The following is a 16,415-nucleotide window of genomic DNA, read 5'->3' as shown; positions in this document are numbered from 1 at the left end:
AAATGGCCAAGGTTCCGTATGCATCTGCAGTTGGATCTTTGATGTATGCCATGGTTGCCACTCGTCCGGATATTGCTTTTGCGGTGGGAGTCATCAGCAGGTATATGGCAAATCCAGGCAAGCGGCACTGGGAAGCAGTGAAAGGTGTCTTGAGGTATCTCAAGGGTACCAAAGACTTGTGCATATGCTATGGTAGGCAGGATGCATTGGTGCATGGTTTTACAGATTCAGACTATGCAGGAAATGCAGATAACCGGAAGTCTACTACCGGTTATATTTTCACATTTGCAGGAGGTGCTATATCATGGGTGTCTCGGTTGCAGAAATGCATTGCACTGTCAACTACTGAAGCTGAATATGTTGCAGCCACTGAGGCTTGCAAGGAAGCAATATGGCTTACTCGGCTAGTGGGAGACTTGGGCATTACAGGAGATATGCCAGTTTTGCATTGTGATAGTCAGAGTGCTATCATGTTGGCAAAGAATCCGGTCTTTCATCAGAAGACCAAGCACATAGATGTGAAATATCATTTCATCAGGGAGGTACTGGAAGACAAGCGACTTGAGCTTGTGAAGGTGCATACTGATGATAATCCTGCAGATTTGCTCACTAAGAGCTTGCCTACTGAGCGGTTTGCACATTGCCGCCACATCATGGGATTCGGATGAGACCATTCTTATTTTATGGTCTTGTATACAGTAACTGTATATTGCTGTAATTTTATTCTTTTCTCCCCTTTAGGCACATTGGCCTTTAGGTGGGAGGTTGTTGGGGTAAAGGCACATTGCCACCCCTTTATTAAAGATAAGACATCTATGACTGTCTTAAGACAGTCATAGGATAAAACCTAATCCTAATAAAACTAATGAGTTTGTGGTGTGGCTCATCACTTCACACCCGCACTCTTGAGTCTTCTATCTCTCTCACACTCTCTCCCTCTTGCTCTTCTTTCCCCTTCTGTCCCCCTTCAGAGGTGACCTTTCCAACAAGTTATGCCTTTTGGATTGACGATTGCACTCGCTACTTTCCACGCACTCATGAATAAGATTTTGCAGCCTCTTCTTTACAAATATGTGCTGGTTTTTTTTATGGCATCCTCATTTATGGCAAGGACAAGCAGGAACATATCAGACATGTCAAACAAGTCTTGGAAATCTTGAGATTGCATCAGCTTTATGCTAAAGCCAGTAGATGCACTTTCATGGCGGAAGAGGTTGAATATCTTGGCCACGTTGTGAGCAAGGATGGAATTCGGGTGGATCCAGCCAAGGTAAAATGCACAAGGGACTAGCCACAACCGCAAAATCCCACCCAACTCAGAGACTTTTTCGGTCTGGCTTCTTTCCATAGGAGATTTATTAAACATTTTGCCAAGAGGGCAGCCCCACTCACTAACTTGTTGAAAAAGGATGCTTTCAAATGGTCAAGAGAAGCACAACTCAGTTTTGAGGACCTCAAACATGCCTTGAGGCACCTATATTAGTGTGCCCTGATTTTTCACGCCCTTTCATTGTAGAGGCAGATGCAAGTGGCAAAGGCGTAGGGGCTGTTCTGAGACAGCAACTTTGAGTTATAGCTTTCGAGAGCAGAAAACTTCAGCCAAGGAATTGGACTATCATATTTATGATCAAGAAATGCTGGCCATACTACATGCTTTCGAGAAATGGCACCACTACCTGTACGGTAGCAGGATTAAGGTTAAGACGGATCACAGGACACTCAAGTACTTCCTTACGCAGCACAATTTGTCCATGAAAACAAAACAGGTAGTTGGCTGCAGTCCAGTCCTACGATTTTGACATTGAGTACAGGAAGGGGAAAGAATATGGGGTTGCCGATACTTTGTCTAGAATGTGGGCTCGCGGTCTATCTGCCCTTTCCACCATCTATCAAGATTGAATTCATGGGATTCAGGAAGAGTATATGCAGGATACGAAGGCAGCTCCCATATTTCTGGAGTTACAGGAGCCTTCAAACCAAGGGCATGCTAAACTTAAGCTTCATAATGGGCTGTTGTACTGCAAAGACAGACTTTCTATTGTGCCAAATTCAAACTAAAAACGGCTGGTTTTGCAGGAAATGCACTCATCTCCTACAGCAGGACATGCTGGTATCACTAAGACAAATGAAAGAATCAGACAAAGTTTCATCTGGGGTGGCATGTGGCTGCGTTGCCAACAGAATAAGGTGGACAGCCAGCTACCTACAGGTCTCTTACAACCTCTCCCTATTCCAGAAGGCATACGGACTCATATCGCTATGGATTTCATCATAGGGTTGCCTTCTACAAAGAAGGGATGGGATAGCATTTATGTGGTGGACAGAATGACAAAACAGGTTCATTTCATACCCACTAAGTGTTGGAAAGGTCACCTCCCCATCTGTAAGGCCCCATATGAGGAGAGCATGGGGGAGGGAGACATAGGGCAGGATGTGCCCAAAAGAAAAGAAAGAGAGGGGGCTGCCACATGGGGAGCACCTCACAACAGAGAGATCATGTACCTGGAGGCAGCAAAGAGGCTGCAACAGATGTTGCCTTCGTGCAGGAGAGATGGCAGGGGCAGCATGCCTTGGATCTGCCCTGGTAAGAGGATTATGATGAGCGGCAATATGGCGGGGTATCCCAGGGTACAGAAACCTACATGGCGAGGTTTGTGGGCAGGCACAAGGCCTGCAATATACTCTGCATATAGCACAATGAAGGCAGGTGTGCAGCAGCAAGGTCGGCCTGTGTACATAGGCTGGTTGGTCTGGGTATAGCCAGCCAACCAGGCTTGGTTATGAGCTGGCCAATGGACTAGCCCCTGCATAAACAAATAAGGCAGTACCCTGCCCTTTATATAGGGCTAGCAGGCTGGTCGGCTGGCCAAACAAAGTCGGCCAGCACACAACCCCAAAAGGGCAGCCCACAGCCCCATAAATGGGAAGCTGTGGGGTCGGTTGGTGGACAGACAAAGTTGGCCAGGAGGCCCCTTCAAGTCGGTCAGTTTTGAGCCCCTTTGGGGCCTATAAAAGGAGCCCTTTGGCAGGGCATTCAACTATCCAGCAGCCAGCACACTCCAGCAGGGTCGGTACCCTGTCTGGTGGTCGACCACATGGGCCCTAGAAAACCAACTAGGGTTGGCCCTGGTCGGGCCGACTTGGCCTGCCATAGGCCCCTATATAAGGGTGCCCTGTGCAGCCAGTCTGCACTGCTGCAGGAGCCTCCATGTGAGGCCTAAAGCCCTGTTTTACCTGCTGTTGCAGGCTGCAACCAGCCCGTGTGCTGGTTGCCTATGATGCCGACCTGAGTCCCTCTCTCTCCAGCCCTCCTACCTTTCACTGCCCCTTGTCCCCTCAAATCGGGGGCTCACAAGTGGGCACAGTGAGTTTCTAACAAAGGTACACCTATTCCCAAGGGTCATACCCCTTAGAATAGACACACCTTTTGGCACCAAGAACCAACCTACAAAAGGGTGCCTAGAGGGCCTAAAAAGGGCAACCAGCCCTACACCCAAGGCCTAACCCTAGACAACCCAAGGGTTCTCTAAACCCACATTTTAATATTTGGTAACCACCACCCAGCAATAGGCGCACGAATCAAAACACGAATTCCAAAAATCTGTTTCGCCTATTTCTACCGTACGTGATTGCGCCATCTTCTTGCAGCCAGCCGTGCCCTTCGTCAGGCCTCTATCTTGCATAGTTCTTGATTGCCTGCATCAGCCAGCTCTTTTGCATACCTGCCTGCAAGACCTTTTGATCGAACAGATCCCCTTTGCAGCCTCTATCGTCATCTTGCTGCCCAGATTTCTCCAAACAAGGCATAGGTGCCAGAAATTCGCCATCTTCTTCTACTACAAATCACTTCAACCAGTCCTTCTTTTTCCAAGATCTCGCCTCTATCAACAGATCGAACCCCAACTGGTTGATCGTGCTATCGCTGGCAACATATTTCTGCCCACAACCGGACTGTTTGGTCGCTGAATCGCCTCCCTCTGCAAACCCTAATTTTGAAATTTGAAGCCTGACTATTGTCTTCTACCAACTCGACATCAGAACCTCCTTCAACTCGCAATTGATGCTGTACTTTTTCCAGCCCGAAGCCCACCGCTGGTACACACTTTTCAGCACAGTCTGGCAGATCTAATCTATGCCAGGTGGATTCTTTCCATTCTTTTTCTAAAAATTTGCTTTCATATTGTTATTTGCTGCTCATTATCAAATTACAGCAAATGAAAGCCCCCTCCTTAAAGCATGGAAACCCTTGGTAATGCCTCAGTCCCTTCAAGGACACCTCAGGCATCATCTATCACACAATATCGTGTTCAGATTGCACAACCAGCCCATTTCGGAACTTTTGCATCGTGGGTCTTCTGTGTCACGTGCCCTTCCAGTGACTTGGACCACATCCTATATCTTCTGCATGAGGCACCTCAATTACATTACTTCCTCAGCACAGTCCAAGTTGTGTTTCACGAGACACGTAGATACCCAGAACCCGATATTCCTCACGAGTTTGATGTCCATCTTTGGAGAGACTTTTACCCCTCAGATTCAGCATGTCCAGGGTACTCTCCACCTCCTTCAGCTCCCAGATATCCTCCTGCACAGGTTTTACCTTCCCCAAGACGGTATTTACACTCTGAAGGCACTCCTTCTCTTGGATATCCTCCACTCCCGACAACAACTTCTTATCCCTTCTCAGATCCGTGGACTTTGCAGCCTACCCCTGTACTCTCACGAGCAGTAACACCCACTTCGGCATCACTAGTGTTACCTCAGACAGGACCTCCTTTACCAGATTTCCACAGGTGGTTCCATCCTGCCTCGCCTGCCCCCTCCAACACGAGCAACCTCAAGGAGCAGCCCGGATCTTCTTCCAAGAATGGTACAAACTAGAGCACAGGTTCGTGCTCTTCTCACAGGGACCTCAAATATGTCGCAACGCTCGCGTGCAGCCTCTCCGAAGATAAGCGACTCAAGTCCAAAAAAGACCTCCCTTGAAGTCAACTTACAAGGCGAAGCACTACTTCAACTTCAAATTTCTTAGCATCTCCAACTTGGTGCAGAAAGTCCAACAACTCCAAGATTCTCGCAGTACCACACATACACAGGACGACGTGACGCCATCGGACGACTGTGTGGACTCGTTTCCACCAGAGGTAAAAAACACTGAACTCCGTGCCCTCTACCACTTACTCCAAGCTTCCAAAACTAAAAGACTTGACATTAAACTTCCGGAAGCCTACACTAGTCAATGAAATCGCCAAACAGTTGACCAATGGCTCGCAAAACTGTGCATGTACTTTGATATTATTGACCTCACTGAAGGCAAAAAGATTGCCTTGGCAGCCTCCCTCCTCAAAGATACAGCTTTCCTATGGAGGCAACGACGCTTAAAGGACGGCAAAAGTGTGTTAACATGGGAACAACACGTGCTCCGTAAGCAGTTCATACCTGCCAATGTGGACTTCCAAGCACGCTCAAAACTCCGACAGTTGGAGCAAACGGGCTCCTTGTCTTTCTACATCTCTCAGTTCACCACATTGGTGCTAGGGATTGATGGTTTAACTAATGATGATTGCCTTCATGCTTTCATCTCAGGCCTAAATCCCTCGTTACGCATTGATGTCCTCAAAGCAAACATCACCACCACAACTCGCGCTATAGCTTACGCAGAGCGCATTACTGATTTCCAAAACACAAGGAAGCAGAGTTCCAATAGAACACAAAACTCTACTATGGCCAAGGGTGCTCGCCCTCAAGATAACCCCAAGTTTAGAAGAAACTCGGGTAATCAAGGTCAGCAACAATCTCAAGATCCCCACAAGTCTCATAAATCGTATGCTTGAACCCAACAAAAGCACTCCTCCAAGGATCGCGCCCCTTCCTCTTCACAAACTCATGACTGACATCACCAACATAAAGATGCGGCCACTGACAAAAAGAACAACTCCAGCACAAAAGGACTTTGTACAATCTGTACGGGCGACCAAAGATGGTTTGATTGTCCCAAGCGACCAAAGCAAAATTCCAATATGGAACCTAGCACTTCCCAAATAGAAGATGCTACCCCAGCACAAGACAAGAAAGACAAAGCTGTTCGAATGGCAAATACCATCCACATGAGCCTTGCCAGCAACCCCGAACCTTCCCTAGCCACTCAAGTACTTTGTGTCCAAGGATCGATTCATGGAACAACGGTCACTATCCTCATCAACAGTGGCTGCTCTCATAACTTCCTAGCTAGTTCTATGGTCGAAAAACTTCGGTTGACCACCAGTCCTAGTCCCATGGACTATCAGATTCAACTCGCAAATGGAACTACCTTCTTGTGCAACACCAGGATCAAAAACTTATCTTTTCGCATCTAACATTATACGGACAAGTTGAACTTTCTCGGTACGATATCATACTCACACAACATTGACTCTACGACTATGACCCATCAATCAGTTTTCGCAGCCATACTATCCAGTTTGTCCACCAGGGAAAACTTATTGAGCTAACTGGTTCTAGGAACTCTCCTTCAACCCCAGTTGCCTCTACCCTACGAGAAAAGAAGTGGGTTCGTAAACGTCAAGTAAAGACTTCACTTATGTTGGTTACGGCAGTAGAGGAGACACCAACACAGGCTCCTCCTGAGTACCTCAACCAACCTTTTTTCCAACCTTACCTGGATATTTTTCCACAGGAATTGCCAAAGCAGTTACCGCCTCGACGACCAGTGGATCACCCAATCGAGCTTATTCCCGGCAATAATCCACCGTCGAAACCTCCTTATCGGGTTTCTTACACTCAAAATGAAGAAATCCAAAGACAGGTGACTGAACTACTCGACAAAGGTCACATTCCGCCCACTCACAGTCCTTTCGGATCTCCTATACTACTTGTGGAAAAAAAGAATAAGTCAATGCGCCTTTGCATCAACTACCGAGCCCTCAACAAGCTCACTATCAAAAACAAGTATCCATTGCCTCGCATCGATGACCTCTTCAATCAGCTTCTACACGCAACACAATTCTCAAAGATTGATCTTCGTTCAGGTTATCATCAAATTCACATACGAGAAGGCGATGAGTACAAGACCGCTTTTCGAACAAAGTATGGACACTATGAATGTTTGGTCATGCCTTTTGGGTTGAACAATGCCCCGGCCATATTCATGACACTAATGAACGACATCTTCAGGCCTTTCCTTGATAAGTTCGTCATCGTTTACCTCAATGACATCCTCGTTTTCAGCAAATCCCTACATGAGCACAAACAACATCTTCACCAAGTTTTTGAAGTTCTCTGCGTAAATTCTCTCTACATCAACGTTGAGAAGAGTGAGTTCTTTAAGACCCAACTCAAATATTTGGGACATGTTATTTCAGCTCAAGGCATCTCTGTGGATCCCAAGAAGGTTGAGGTAATCCGAAACTGGCCTACTCCTAAGAATGTTCATGATGTCCGCACTTTTCTCGGATTGGCAAACTTCTACTATACAAAGGTCTATCAGTTTTCCGAGATCGCAACTTCTATGTCTAAATTATTGAAAAGCACAGCAGTTTTTCAGTGGCTTCCCGAAAAAGAGTATAGTTTCCAACAACTCAAGCAAGCACTCACTACCACACCAGTTATGGCTATTGCTGACCCAAACCTTCCATTTGAGGTCATGACCGACGCTTCCGACATCGCTACAGGAGCAGTCTTGATGCAAGAAGGCAGAGTTATTGCTTTTGACAGCCATAAACATTCCGATATCCAAACCCGATACCTGGTTTATGATAAGGAGTTCCTTGCCATTGTACATGCTTATCACTCTTGGAAACATTATCTCATGGGAGCCGACTCGATGCTCAAGACTGACCATCACTATCTAAAGTATATCTTTACTCAGCCAGTCATGAACGCTCGACAAGCACGCTGGGTTGAGTTTCTGGCCAACTTTCACATGACCATTGAGTACATTCCAGAACTACGCAATGTAGTTGCAGATGCTCTCAGTAGGTTAACTCTAGCATCAGCTATGGTAATCTCTACATTATCTGTGGATGTTTCGAATTCATTCAAAGGAAAGTATCTCAATGATAAAGACTTCAGCACAGCAATACAAGTTCTTTCAAAAGATCAACCTTCGACTTGCGAACAGAAGAGTTTCTCATCCTATTCTTATACAGACGACCTTCTGTATTATCAAGATCGCATCTGTGTACCACATGACAAGGATGGTCGACGTCTTTTGTTAAAAGAGCATCATGTAGTTCCTTATGCTACCCATCCAGGCATCAACAAGACTTACAGGTTACTCAGTGCCATAGCATCAGCTATGGTAATCTCTACATTATCTGTGGATGTTTCGAATTCATTCAAAGGGAAGTATCTCAATGATAAAGACTTCAGCACAGCAATACAAGTTCTTTCAAAAGATCAACCTTCGACTTGCGAACAGAAGAGTTTCTCATCCTATTCTTATACAGACGACCTTCTGTATTATCAAGATCGCATCTGTGTACCACATGACAAGGATGGTCGACGTCTTTTGTTAAAAGAGCATCATGTAGTTCCTTATGCTACCCATCCAGGCATCAACAAGACTTACAGGTTACTCAGTGCCACATACTACTGGCCTCAAATGAAAAGCGACGTCATCAAAAAGGTTACATCTTGCTTATCTTGTCAACAAATGAAAGCAAGTTGACAACTTCCAACAGGACTTCTTCAGCCGCTTTCAGTTCCAACTGAAAGGTGGGAAAGTATTTCCGTGGATTTCCTTACAACACTACCACGATCCTCCAAAGGAAACACTCAGATTATGGTAATTGTTGATCAATTGTCCAAAATGGCACACTTTGTTGCTTGCAAAAGAAGTGCCCAAGCTCCGGACATCGCCAAACTCTTCATACAACACATCTTCCGACACCATGGATTGCTCAAGAATATCGTATCTGACAGAGATCCTAAGTTTACCTGCCACTTTTGGATTTCACTGTTCGAATCTTTGGGTACAACTCTACTATTCAATTCGGCCTACCACCCAGAATCAGATGGCCAGACTGAAAGAGTCAACCAAGTTCTGGAAGAAATGCTCTGACATTATATTCAGACACGCCTAGCAACTTGGGAAGAGTATCTACCACTCCTTGAGTTTGCTTATAATAACTCTTTCCATAGTGCCATCAGCATGACTCCATTCCAAGCAGCTTATACCTAGATGAATCCAAGAACATTCCCAAACTCATCCTCTAAAAACACAACATAGTGCAGTTTCAATCTCATGATAGTCATTCACAAGGTTGAAAACCATAAACTCCATCATGCATAGCAGGGACTAGCTACCCATTCCAAGCAGCTTATGGACACACTCCGATTGTACCAACGAATTTTGTACTTCAACATCGAGTGGCCCTAGCTGATCAACTGGTTCAAGAAATGCAAGACATTCTACTCCAAGTCAGGGATCATATGCGAAAAGCGCAAGGGCAGTATCAACGGTCTGCCAACAAACATAGACGTCACCTGGAATTTGAAACTAGTGACATGGTGCTATTATCTATAGCCCCACATCGCTACAAGACGGTTAAGTCTGTGTTTCCTAAGTTGCGACCAAGATACTATGGCCCTTTCCGGATCGTCAAGAAAAATTCGCCTTTAAGTTACAAATTGGAATTACCACCATCATGGGGTAAAATCCACCCGCCATTTCATATTTCTTGGCTAAAGACGTACATTCCAGGCGATGAAGCAGTTCCTCCTGCAAGTGATTATGTCCCAAAAATTGAAGACGATTATGTTCTCCTTATTCCTAAGCATATTCTAGACCATCGACAGCGAGAGACTCGACATCGACTTATCACGAAATTCCTTGTTCTTTGGCGAGATCTAGACGACTCCTGTTGGAATACTGAAAAGAAAGAGTAGAGTGGACACAAACTCAGAATACTTGCTTATAGAATGAAGAAGAAAGAGGTCCTTAAGTAGGCACCTCATACAAGGTCACTGACATCACTGATGACCTCAAAGCTCCTCAATCATCTCCTCAATCTGCTCCTAGATTCACTCAATCATCCTATGTGGCTTTTCCACCACCTAACTGTGCTTGTGGGCACCTAACTGTGCCTCTAGCACTCACACATAGAAACATAAGGTGTGCCTGAGGCATACACCTTGAGATATCCCAACAAACCCCCCCTCAAGGAAATGCCTCAGGCTATGTCAAGGATACATCTAGTCTCATAGTTTCTCATGCCATCTCATGGTGGTCAAGGATTAATCTATGGCTAGGTTCTCATGCTGGCAAGGGTTCCCTTGGGTGTAAGGTAAACAGAAAGGGATACAAACAGACCTTCCAATGGTTATCTCTCCTACATGTACATGCACACAATGTCTGTAGGAGGTACCATGGAACAAACCATACACATGGCCTACATCATAAGGTGACCAGAGGTGTTTACAAAACACACAACACACAATAGTTTATTTTCATTCATTTTGGAGGACTATCCAGGCTGAGTACCTTGACATAAAAAGAGTGATCTGGAGCATACATAGAGATGAGTTTAAAATGCATAATCTTCATGGGATGCCTCATCTTGTGGAGGCAAAATATCCATGTCAAGGCAAGGTCTTACCACATGGGCAGTGTCTAGTGCCTTATAAGATGGTACTATGATAGAACAAGTGGATCTGAAAGTCATATCCTTCAAGAGAACAATTATCTTGTCATCTCCATAGTTGTGTAGAGAAGCATATCTTAGGTATCTGAGCTTCATCTTTTTCTTGTACTTGGAGTCAAATAAAAGTGCCATGAGAGGGTAGATCTCTGTAGTTGCTTCCTTTTTGGCAACCATTGTTTTGGCAATCTTCAACAAGGAAGTCAGGTTGGCATTTTCATCCTTTGTAGCATAACAAGACATTGCTTTATGTTTTGGCTTTTCACATATTTTGCATAAGCAAGCCATGAGAGGCTCTAACCCAAGTATTGGGTAGTGTCTTCTCTCTTACAGGGCTTAGAATAACAACTGAAATGCTTCAAAATATAAGCATTTAATGTAGCAAATAGTAGTGACTAGATTTCAAACAATGATGCTTCCTTTTACATGCTTCATAGAAGTGGATGAAATAAACACTTTCCAATCACAACCAGGTCTAGCAAGTCAAAACAAAACTGAAGAAACACTTGTAATGAAGTTATTGAAAACTTCAAAAGACCAGAAATGCTAGAGTAGCATTTTATGTAGCATCATCTTCAAAAACTTGTCCAAAACTGTCAAAACTGAAAAGCTGAACTTGGAGGGCTTGTAGCTCACTCTTCAAAGCAAGGAAAAGAGGGCTTTCTGAAGCAAAAGAAAGCTCATATACCAGAGAAGGTCCAGCACAGAGGTTGGACGAAATGGTGCGCACTTTTGCCCGGGAGAGTTGCTACAGGCTGAAACTGAGTTTTGACGATTTCTCCCTCGTTACTGAACCAAATGACCTGAAAAATGGCTCAAAATCTTCGTCTTGAGGTCGCCCATCTACTCCTAAGAGGGCAATGGCGGAGTATGCAGGGAGTATTGAGCAACAGAAGAAATTCGCTATTTGGAGAATGGCAGCCACCACAGAGGTTTTTTCTTCAATTGCTTGCAGGTGGAAGTTCGCCCATACTAGAGGAGTTTCCAGCTCAGAGGGTTTGGGCAATGGCTGTTTGTAGATGGAGAACCAAGCTCTCAAATATTTTGGGAAGAAAGAGGAAAATGGAGAAGAAGAAGATGAAGAAGAAGATGATGATGTGGCAGAAATGGGCTCAAGGGGGATCAAAGGGCTCTGATACCATGTTGGAATACTGAAAAGAAAGAGTAGAGTGGACACAAACTCAGAATACTTGCTTATAGAATGAAGAAGAAAGAGGTCCTTAAGTAGGCACCTCATACAAGGTCACTGACATCACTGATGACCTCAAAGCTCCTCAATCTGCTCCTAGATTCACTCAATCATCCTATGTGGCTTTTCCACCACCTAACTGTGCTTGTGGGCACCTAACTGTGCCTCTAGCACTCACACATAGAAACATAAGGTGTGCCTGAGGCATACACCTTGAGATATCCCAACAACTCCGACGCTACTTGGCAATCTGATGAAGACTTACAGAAATACCCTGACATTTTATAGCAGTATTTTCAGAATTTACCGTGATATTTTCTACATCAGTTCATTATCTCCACCAGGGTCTTATTTTGAGTAGGAGGGGATGTCACGATCTATGACGTGATCCTTTCTCTATACCTTAGACTTATGGATGGTTTGATGAATGGACACTTGTGGAAGGGTATGCCCTTTCGACGGGACACTTTCTATGAGGCACAACCCTTCACAAGAGACATTCTATTGAAGAGACACTACCATTGTAATGTACCCTCTCATCAAGGGTCACACCCTTCACAAGGGGTCCTCGTCATGCACATACACTTTGGAGTACACACCTTTCATGTGTGACTCTTCACTCTCTATATAAGAGAGGCCCAACTGTATGGATGACACACAAAAGACACTCAAGCAATACAAATATTCCTTGTTCTATGCTATTTCAGTCTCCTTTCTGTTCCTTAGCACATTTCTAAATATAGTAAATCTAGGATTTCTTACATTTGACAAGAGTTATTCACAGCGATGGATACTCTCCTCACACCTAGCACTGCTTACCACACAGAGAGGGTGAACAAATGGGTGGAGGAATACGTGAGGCCCTTTTGTCATGATACACACAAGTCCTGGGATAAGTGGCTGGCTTTGGCTGAATTTAGCTACAACAGTACCAAACACCTTTCCATTGGCATGAGCCCTTTGGAGCAATGTATGGATGCAAGGTTGGGGTGCCGCCTTTAATGGCAGACATACTTGTGAAAAATCAGCAAGCAAGGAGTGACTTGGAGAGAATGGTTGCCCTTCTACAATTGGCTAAGAAAAATATGCATGATGCCCAAGTTAAGCAGAAGGAGTATGCGGATGAACGCAAGAGGTATCTGTCTTTTGAAGAAGGGGATTATGTGCATTTACACCTCCATAAGAACCGTTATGCCTCCCTGAAAGGTAACACCAATACAAAGCTTGCTCACAGGTATTACGGTCCCTACAAGATCATCCGCAAAATTGGACAGGTGGCATATAAGCTGGAGCTACCCAGTACCTCCAAAATTCACAATGTTTTCCATGTGTCCTTGCTGACGCCGCATGTAGGACAGCATGTCCAAGTTCTTCATGAGCTACCACCTATGGATGAGGAGGGTCACATCCTCTATGCCCCAGAGCACATCATGGGTTTCAGAGACCACGTGCTCAAAAACAAGATCTACGTAGAGTATCTTATCAAATGGCAAGGTCTCCCTGAGGATGAAAATTCATGGCAGCTAGAAAGCATTGTCCAAGACTACCCCTATCTCCTTCCGGGCCGAGTAGTAGTTGCTGTTTGCTGCACCGTTTGGACAGCCACGATGTAAAATATTGTGGGCAAAATTCTATGGGAAGGGATGGCTGTAATGAAGGGGAGAAACGGGCTAATTTAGAGGCCCTTTAGAGGGATTTTAGGTGGGACATGTGGAGAGACTATATAAGTCTCCATCCACCACTCATTGTATACTTTTTGATGTGACATCTAATCCTATCTACTCCCACCTCCTTCCTCCTACGTGCTGCCTACACTCTCTCTCCCAACCTCTCTCTATCTCTCTTCCCCTCACTCCCTTTCTCTCTCTTCCTCTCCCTCTACCTCTTTCCCTCCTATCTCTCTCTCTCCTCTTTCCTCTCCCTCTCCTTTCCTGCCATCTCTGGCCTTCACCAATTCAGCCCCTGCCTCCTCCATTGCACAGACTGCCACATGGCATGGCTGCTGTCTGCTGCCTACACTCTCTCTCCCAACCTCTCTCTATCTCTCTTCCCCTCACTCCCTTTCTCCCTCTTCCTCTCCCTCTACCTCTTTCCCTCCTATCTCTCTCTCTCCTCTTTCCTCTCCCTCTCCTTTCCTGCCATCTCTGGCCTTCACCAATTCAGCCCCTGCCTCCTCCATTGCACAGACTGCCACATGGCATGGCTGCTGTCTGGTGCAGCCTTTGCTGGCGCTGCAGCCTATAGGCAGCATATCACGGGCTGCAGATGCCCATGACAGTTGTTGAGGGCACCATTCCCGTCTCTCGTGGAGACAATAGGGTTGGTCCTCAAAAAACAGGCCCCTTTTTGCGATTGGTGGTTTTATGAAGGGTCTTCAGATTGTTCCACCCCAGTAGAGACTTGGCCTCCTAAATGTGAGGATCACTCAGTCGGCCAACCTGGTGGCTTTAGTGCAGAGGAGGTTTCCACCCCCAATTTGTTAATAACCTAGACTTTCTCCTCCGAATCTTTAACGCAATAAGCTGACTTTTGAAATTCTGAAGTAACTAGTGCCATCAAATTGCCAGGATGTCAAACCAAAGAAATGCGCAAATCTGCATCACCCTGCAACACAGTGCCGCAGCCTATGTTCTAGCAATTAATTTGTTCTGTTCGATCATTCAGGCCCCCATGTACGTACTTTTGCTAAGCTTTAACTAAAGCATTCCAGCCTTTAATGGACAAACTGCGTCAAACATATCTATATTTTTCAGAAAGCTCAAAAGTCCAATTGAATATACAAAGCATACCTGTGTTTATTAAGCTCTGCAAGAAGTGCACTCTGCCTGGAAGCATCCGTGGGATTTGCATCTGCCAGTGCAAGAAGGTGTTGCAACCGCTGCTCTTCCTGCCACAAACTCCACTGCTTTACCCACGATTGGACGCTGTTCAATCTTTCCCAAACTAGTTTCCAAATTGCTCTTAAACGAGCGGATACTCTTTGTTTTGATGAGTGTCGCCCATGCTCTTCCATCTGCGGGGTTGCGGTGTTTTCAGGACCAACTGTTAGCGTAACCTTTTGTTTACATAAATTCGATGATGTACTGTCATTTGTTTGTAAGGAATCCCCTGCCGTTAAAGGGACATTGGTTGGCTCATCCTTTTGTAGATTTTCAGAAACTTTGAATGCATCACTCTTCCCTGCGACTATACTCCCTCCAGTGCTTCCTAATGGCACCTTTGAATCCTCGTTAGGCAGAATCTCTTGCAGTCCTGGTTCTGTAGGCATTTCAATCGTGTTACCGTGATCAGCTTCTTGGCCTCCATCTACCTGTAATGAGGAGCCGTCACCGCTTTCGGAGTCCTGTGATCCACCGTTTCTAGGGAAAACCACTTTGAAAACCTGATCTTCGCCGTTACTTACAGCCTCGAACGAATCTGTTATGGTCACCTGCTCGCTCGACACAGGACTTTCAAAGCATTTAACTTGACGACAAGCCAACCTCAGCTCCAAATTGCTTCTGCCTGATAAGCACTGCAATTTGAGACTGGCCAAATCGCACGACAGACGCGAAACCTTAGCAACCTTCTTTACTTTTGCGTGATAAACGACTCCTGAGCTCACATGAGGAGTCAAAGCGACTTCCCCTGCAGAAATAAGGGAAGTCCGGACGACACACATGGCGTACTCCCAACAAGGTTCACCTAAGTCATGATGAGTGATTCAAGTAAAGCCGTCCTTCTTTTCCAACCTTGGTGTTGCTACAGACAGGGGATGCGCCGAGACCGAACGTCCAGATGGTCGCGTCCCCTGCTGAGCGAAATCAGGCAACAATGTCCCGTCAGAAGGAGATAACTGCGCCAATGCTGAGGACGAGGGCTTAAAAAGCGAAATATGGTAAATTGTACAGCACGCAGCAGCACGTTTCGAGCTCTATGGGTGAGCTTGGTTCTCCGAGCAATCGAGATGAGCTTGAAAGGAAAATCAAACCTAAGACTTGTGAAGGGGAGCTGCTTGTCGGGGAGGCTTTCTTGCTTACCAGCGAAGTTAGTCCTCCCGATAGTCCAAGAAATTGCTGCCTGAGATGCTACAGCAGCTGCTGAATCTTGACTGTTCTATTCAGATGATGAAGATGATGATCTCCGTCAATCCGCTGTTGCAGGGATTATCCCTATTTTGTTTCAAAGGATTAAACTTAATGAGAGCAACTGAGGAAGGATGCCGTTCTTCCCAGCCTCTTCTTTGTGTGGTGAAGGAAGAACCCCTTAGCTTAACCTTAGCCCAAAATTCAAACCCATGTTAGTTATCCATCAGGGAGGACGTTTAAGCCCGCCCTCCCGGCTGCTGTCCTAGTTGGCCCAATAGGAAGGACACGGACACAGAAGATTTGTTGTCCCTCTGCCCACTCCACGGCCAACTCCTACATCATTGGCCCATTCGTCTATCCTGCAACCAATCACAGGTTGGTGATATGAATAAGCAACTTGATGACTACCGAGTGGTATAAACCACCTCACTTGGCAGCCATTCTTCAATTCTATTTCCTCCTCCATGGGCGGACAAATGGTGTGAACCCAACCTAAACACTCGCCCTGCACCCAAGCTT

The 16,415-nt window shown here is 45.5% G+C and overlaps 1 protein-coding gene across 3 annotated transcripts in view; it reads right to left on the bottom strand.

Moving 5' to 3' along the window:
- Positions 1–16,076, bottom strand: part of FTSH11 (FTSH protease 11) — a 91,171-nt gene extending 75,095 nt beyond the window's left edge. Inside the window, exons 1-2 of one of the 3 annotated variants that reach the window (XM_087388156.1) lie at positions 15,849–16,076; positions 14,619–15,622 (exon numbers count right to left, since the gene is read on the bottom strand). In XM_087388156.1, coding sequence (XP_087244282.1) covers positions 14,619–15,490 — 872 coding nt within the window. In that variant the 5' untranslated portion in view covers positions 15,491–15,622; positions 15,849–16,076. Of the gene's footprint in view, positions 1–14,618 lie in introns of all 3 variants that reach the window. The other 2 variants (XM_087388157.1, XM_087388155.1) reach the window with 2 other exon arrangements.
- Positions 16,077–16,415: the final 339 nt, after the last annotated feature.

Source organism: Dipteris shenzhenensis, chromosome 17 (assembly GCF_047967505.1).
Source record: "Dipteris shenzhenensis isolate YYH24624 ecotype China chromosome 17, Dip_SZ_1.0, whole genome shotgun sequence".
NCBI classification, from domain to species: Eukaryota; Viridiplantae; Streptophyta; class Polypodiopsida; order Gleicheniales; family Dipteridaceae; genus Dipteris; species Dipteris shenzhenensis.
Note: the sequence above shows the minus strand (reverse complement) of the source record. Positions and strands in the feature narration are given on the sequence as shown.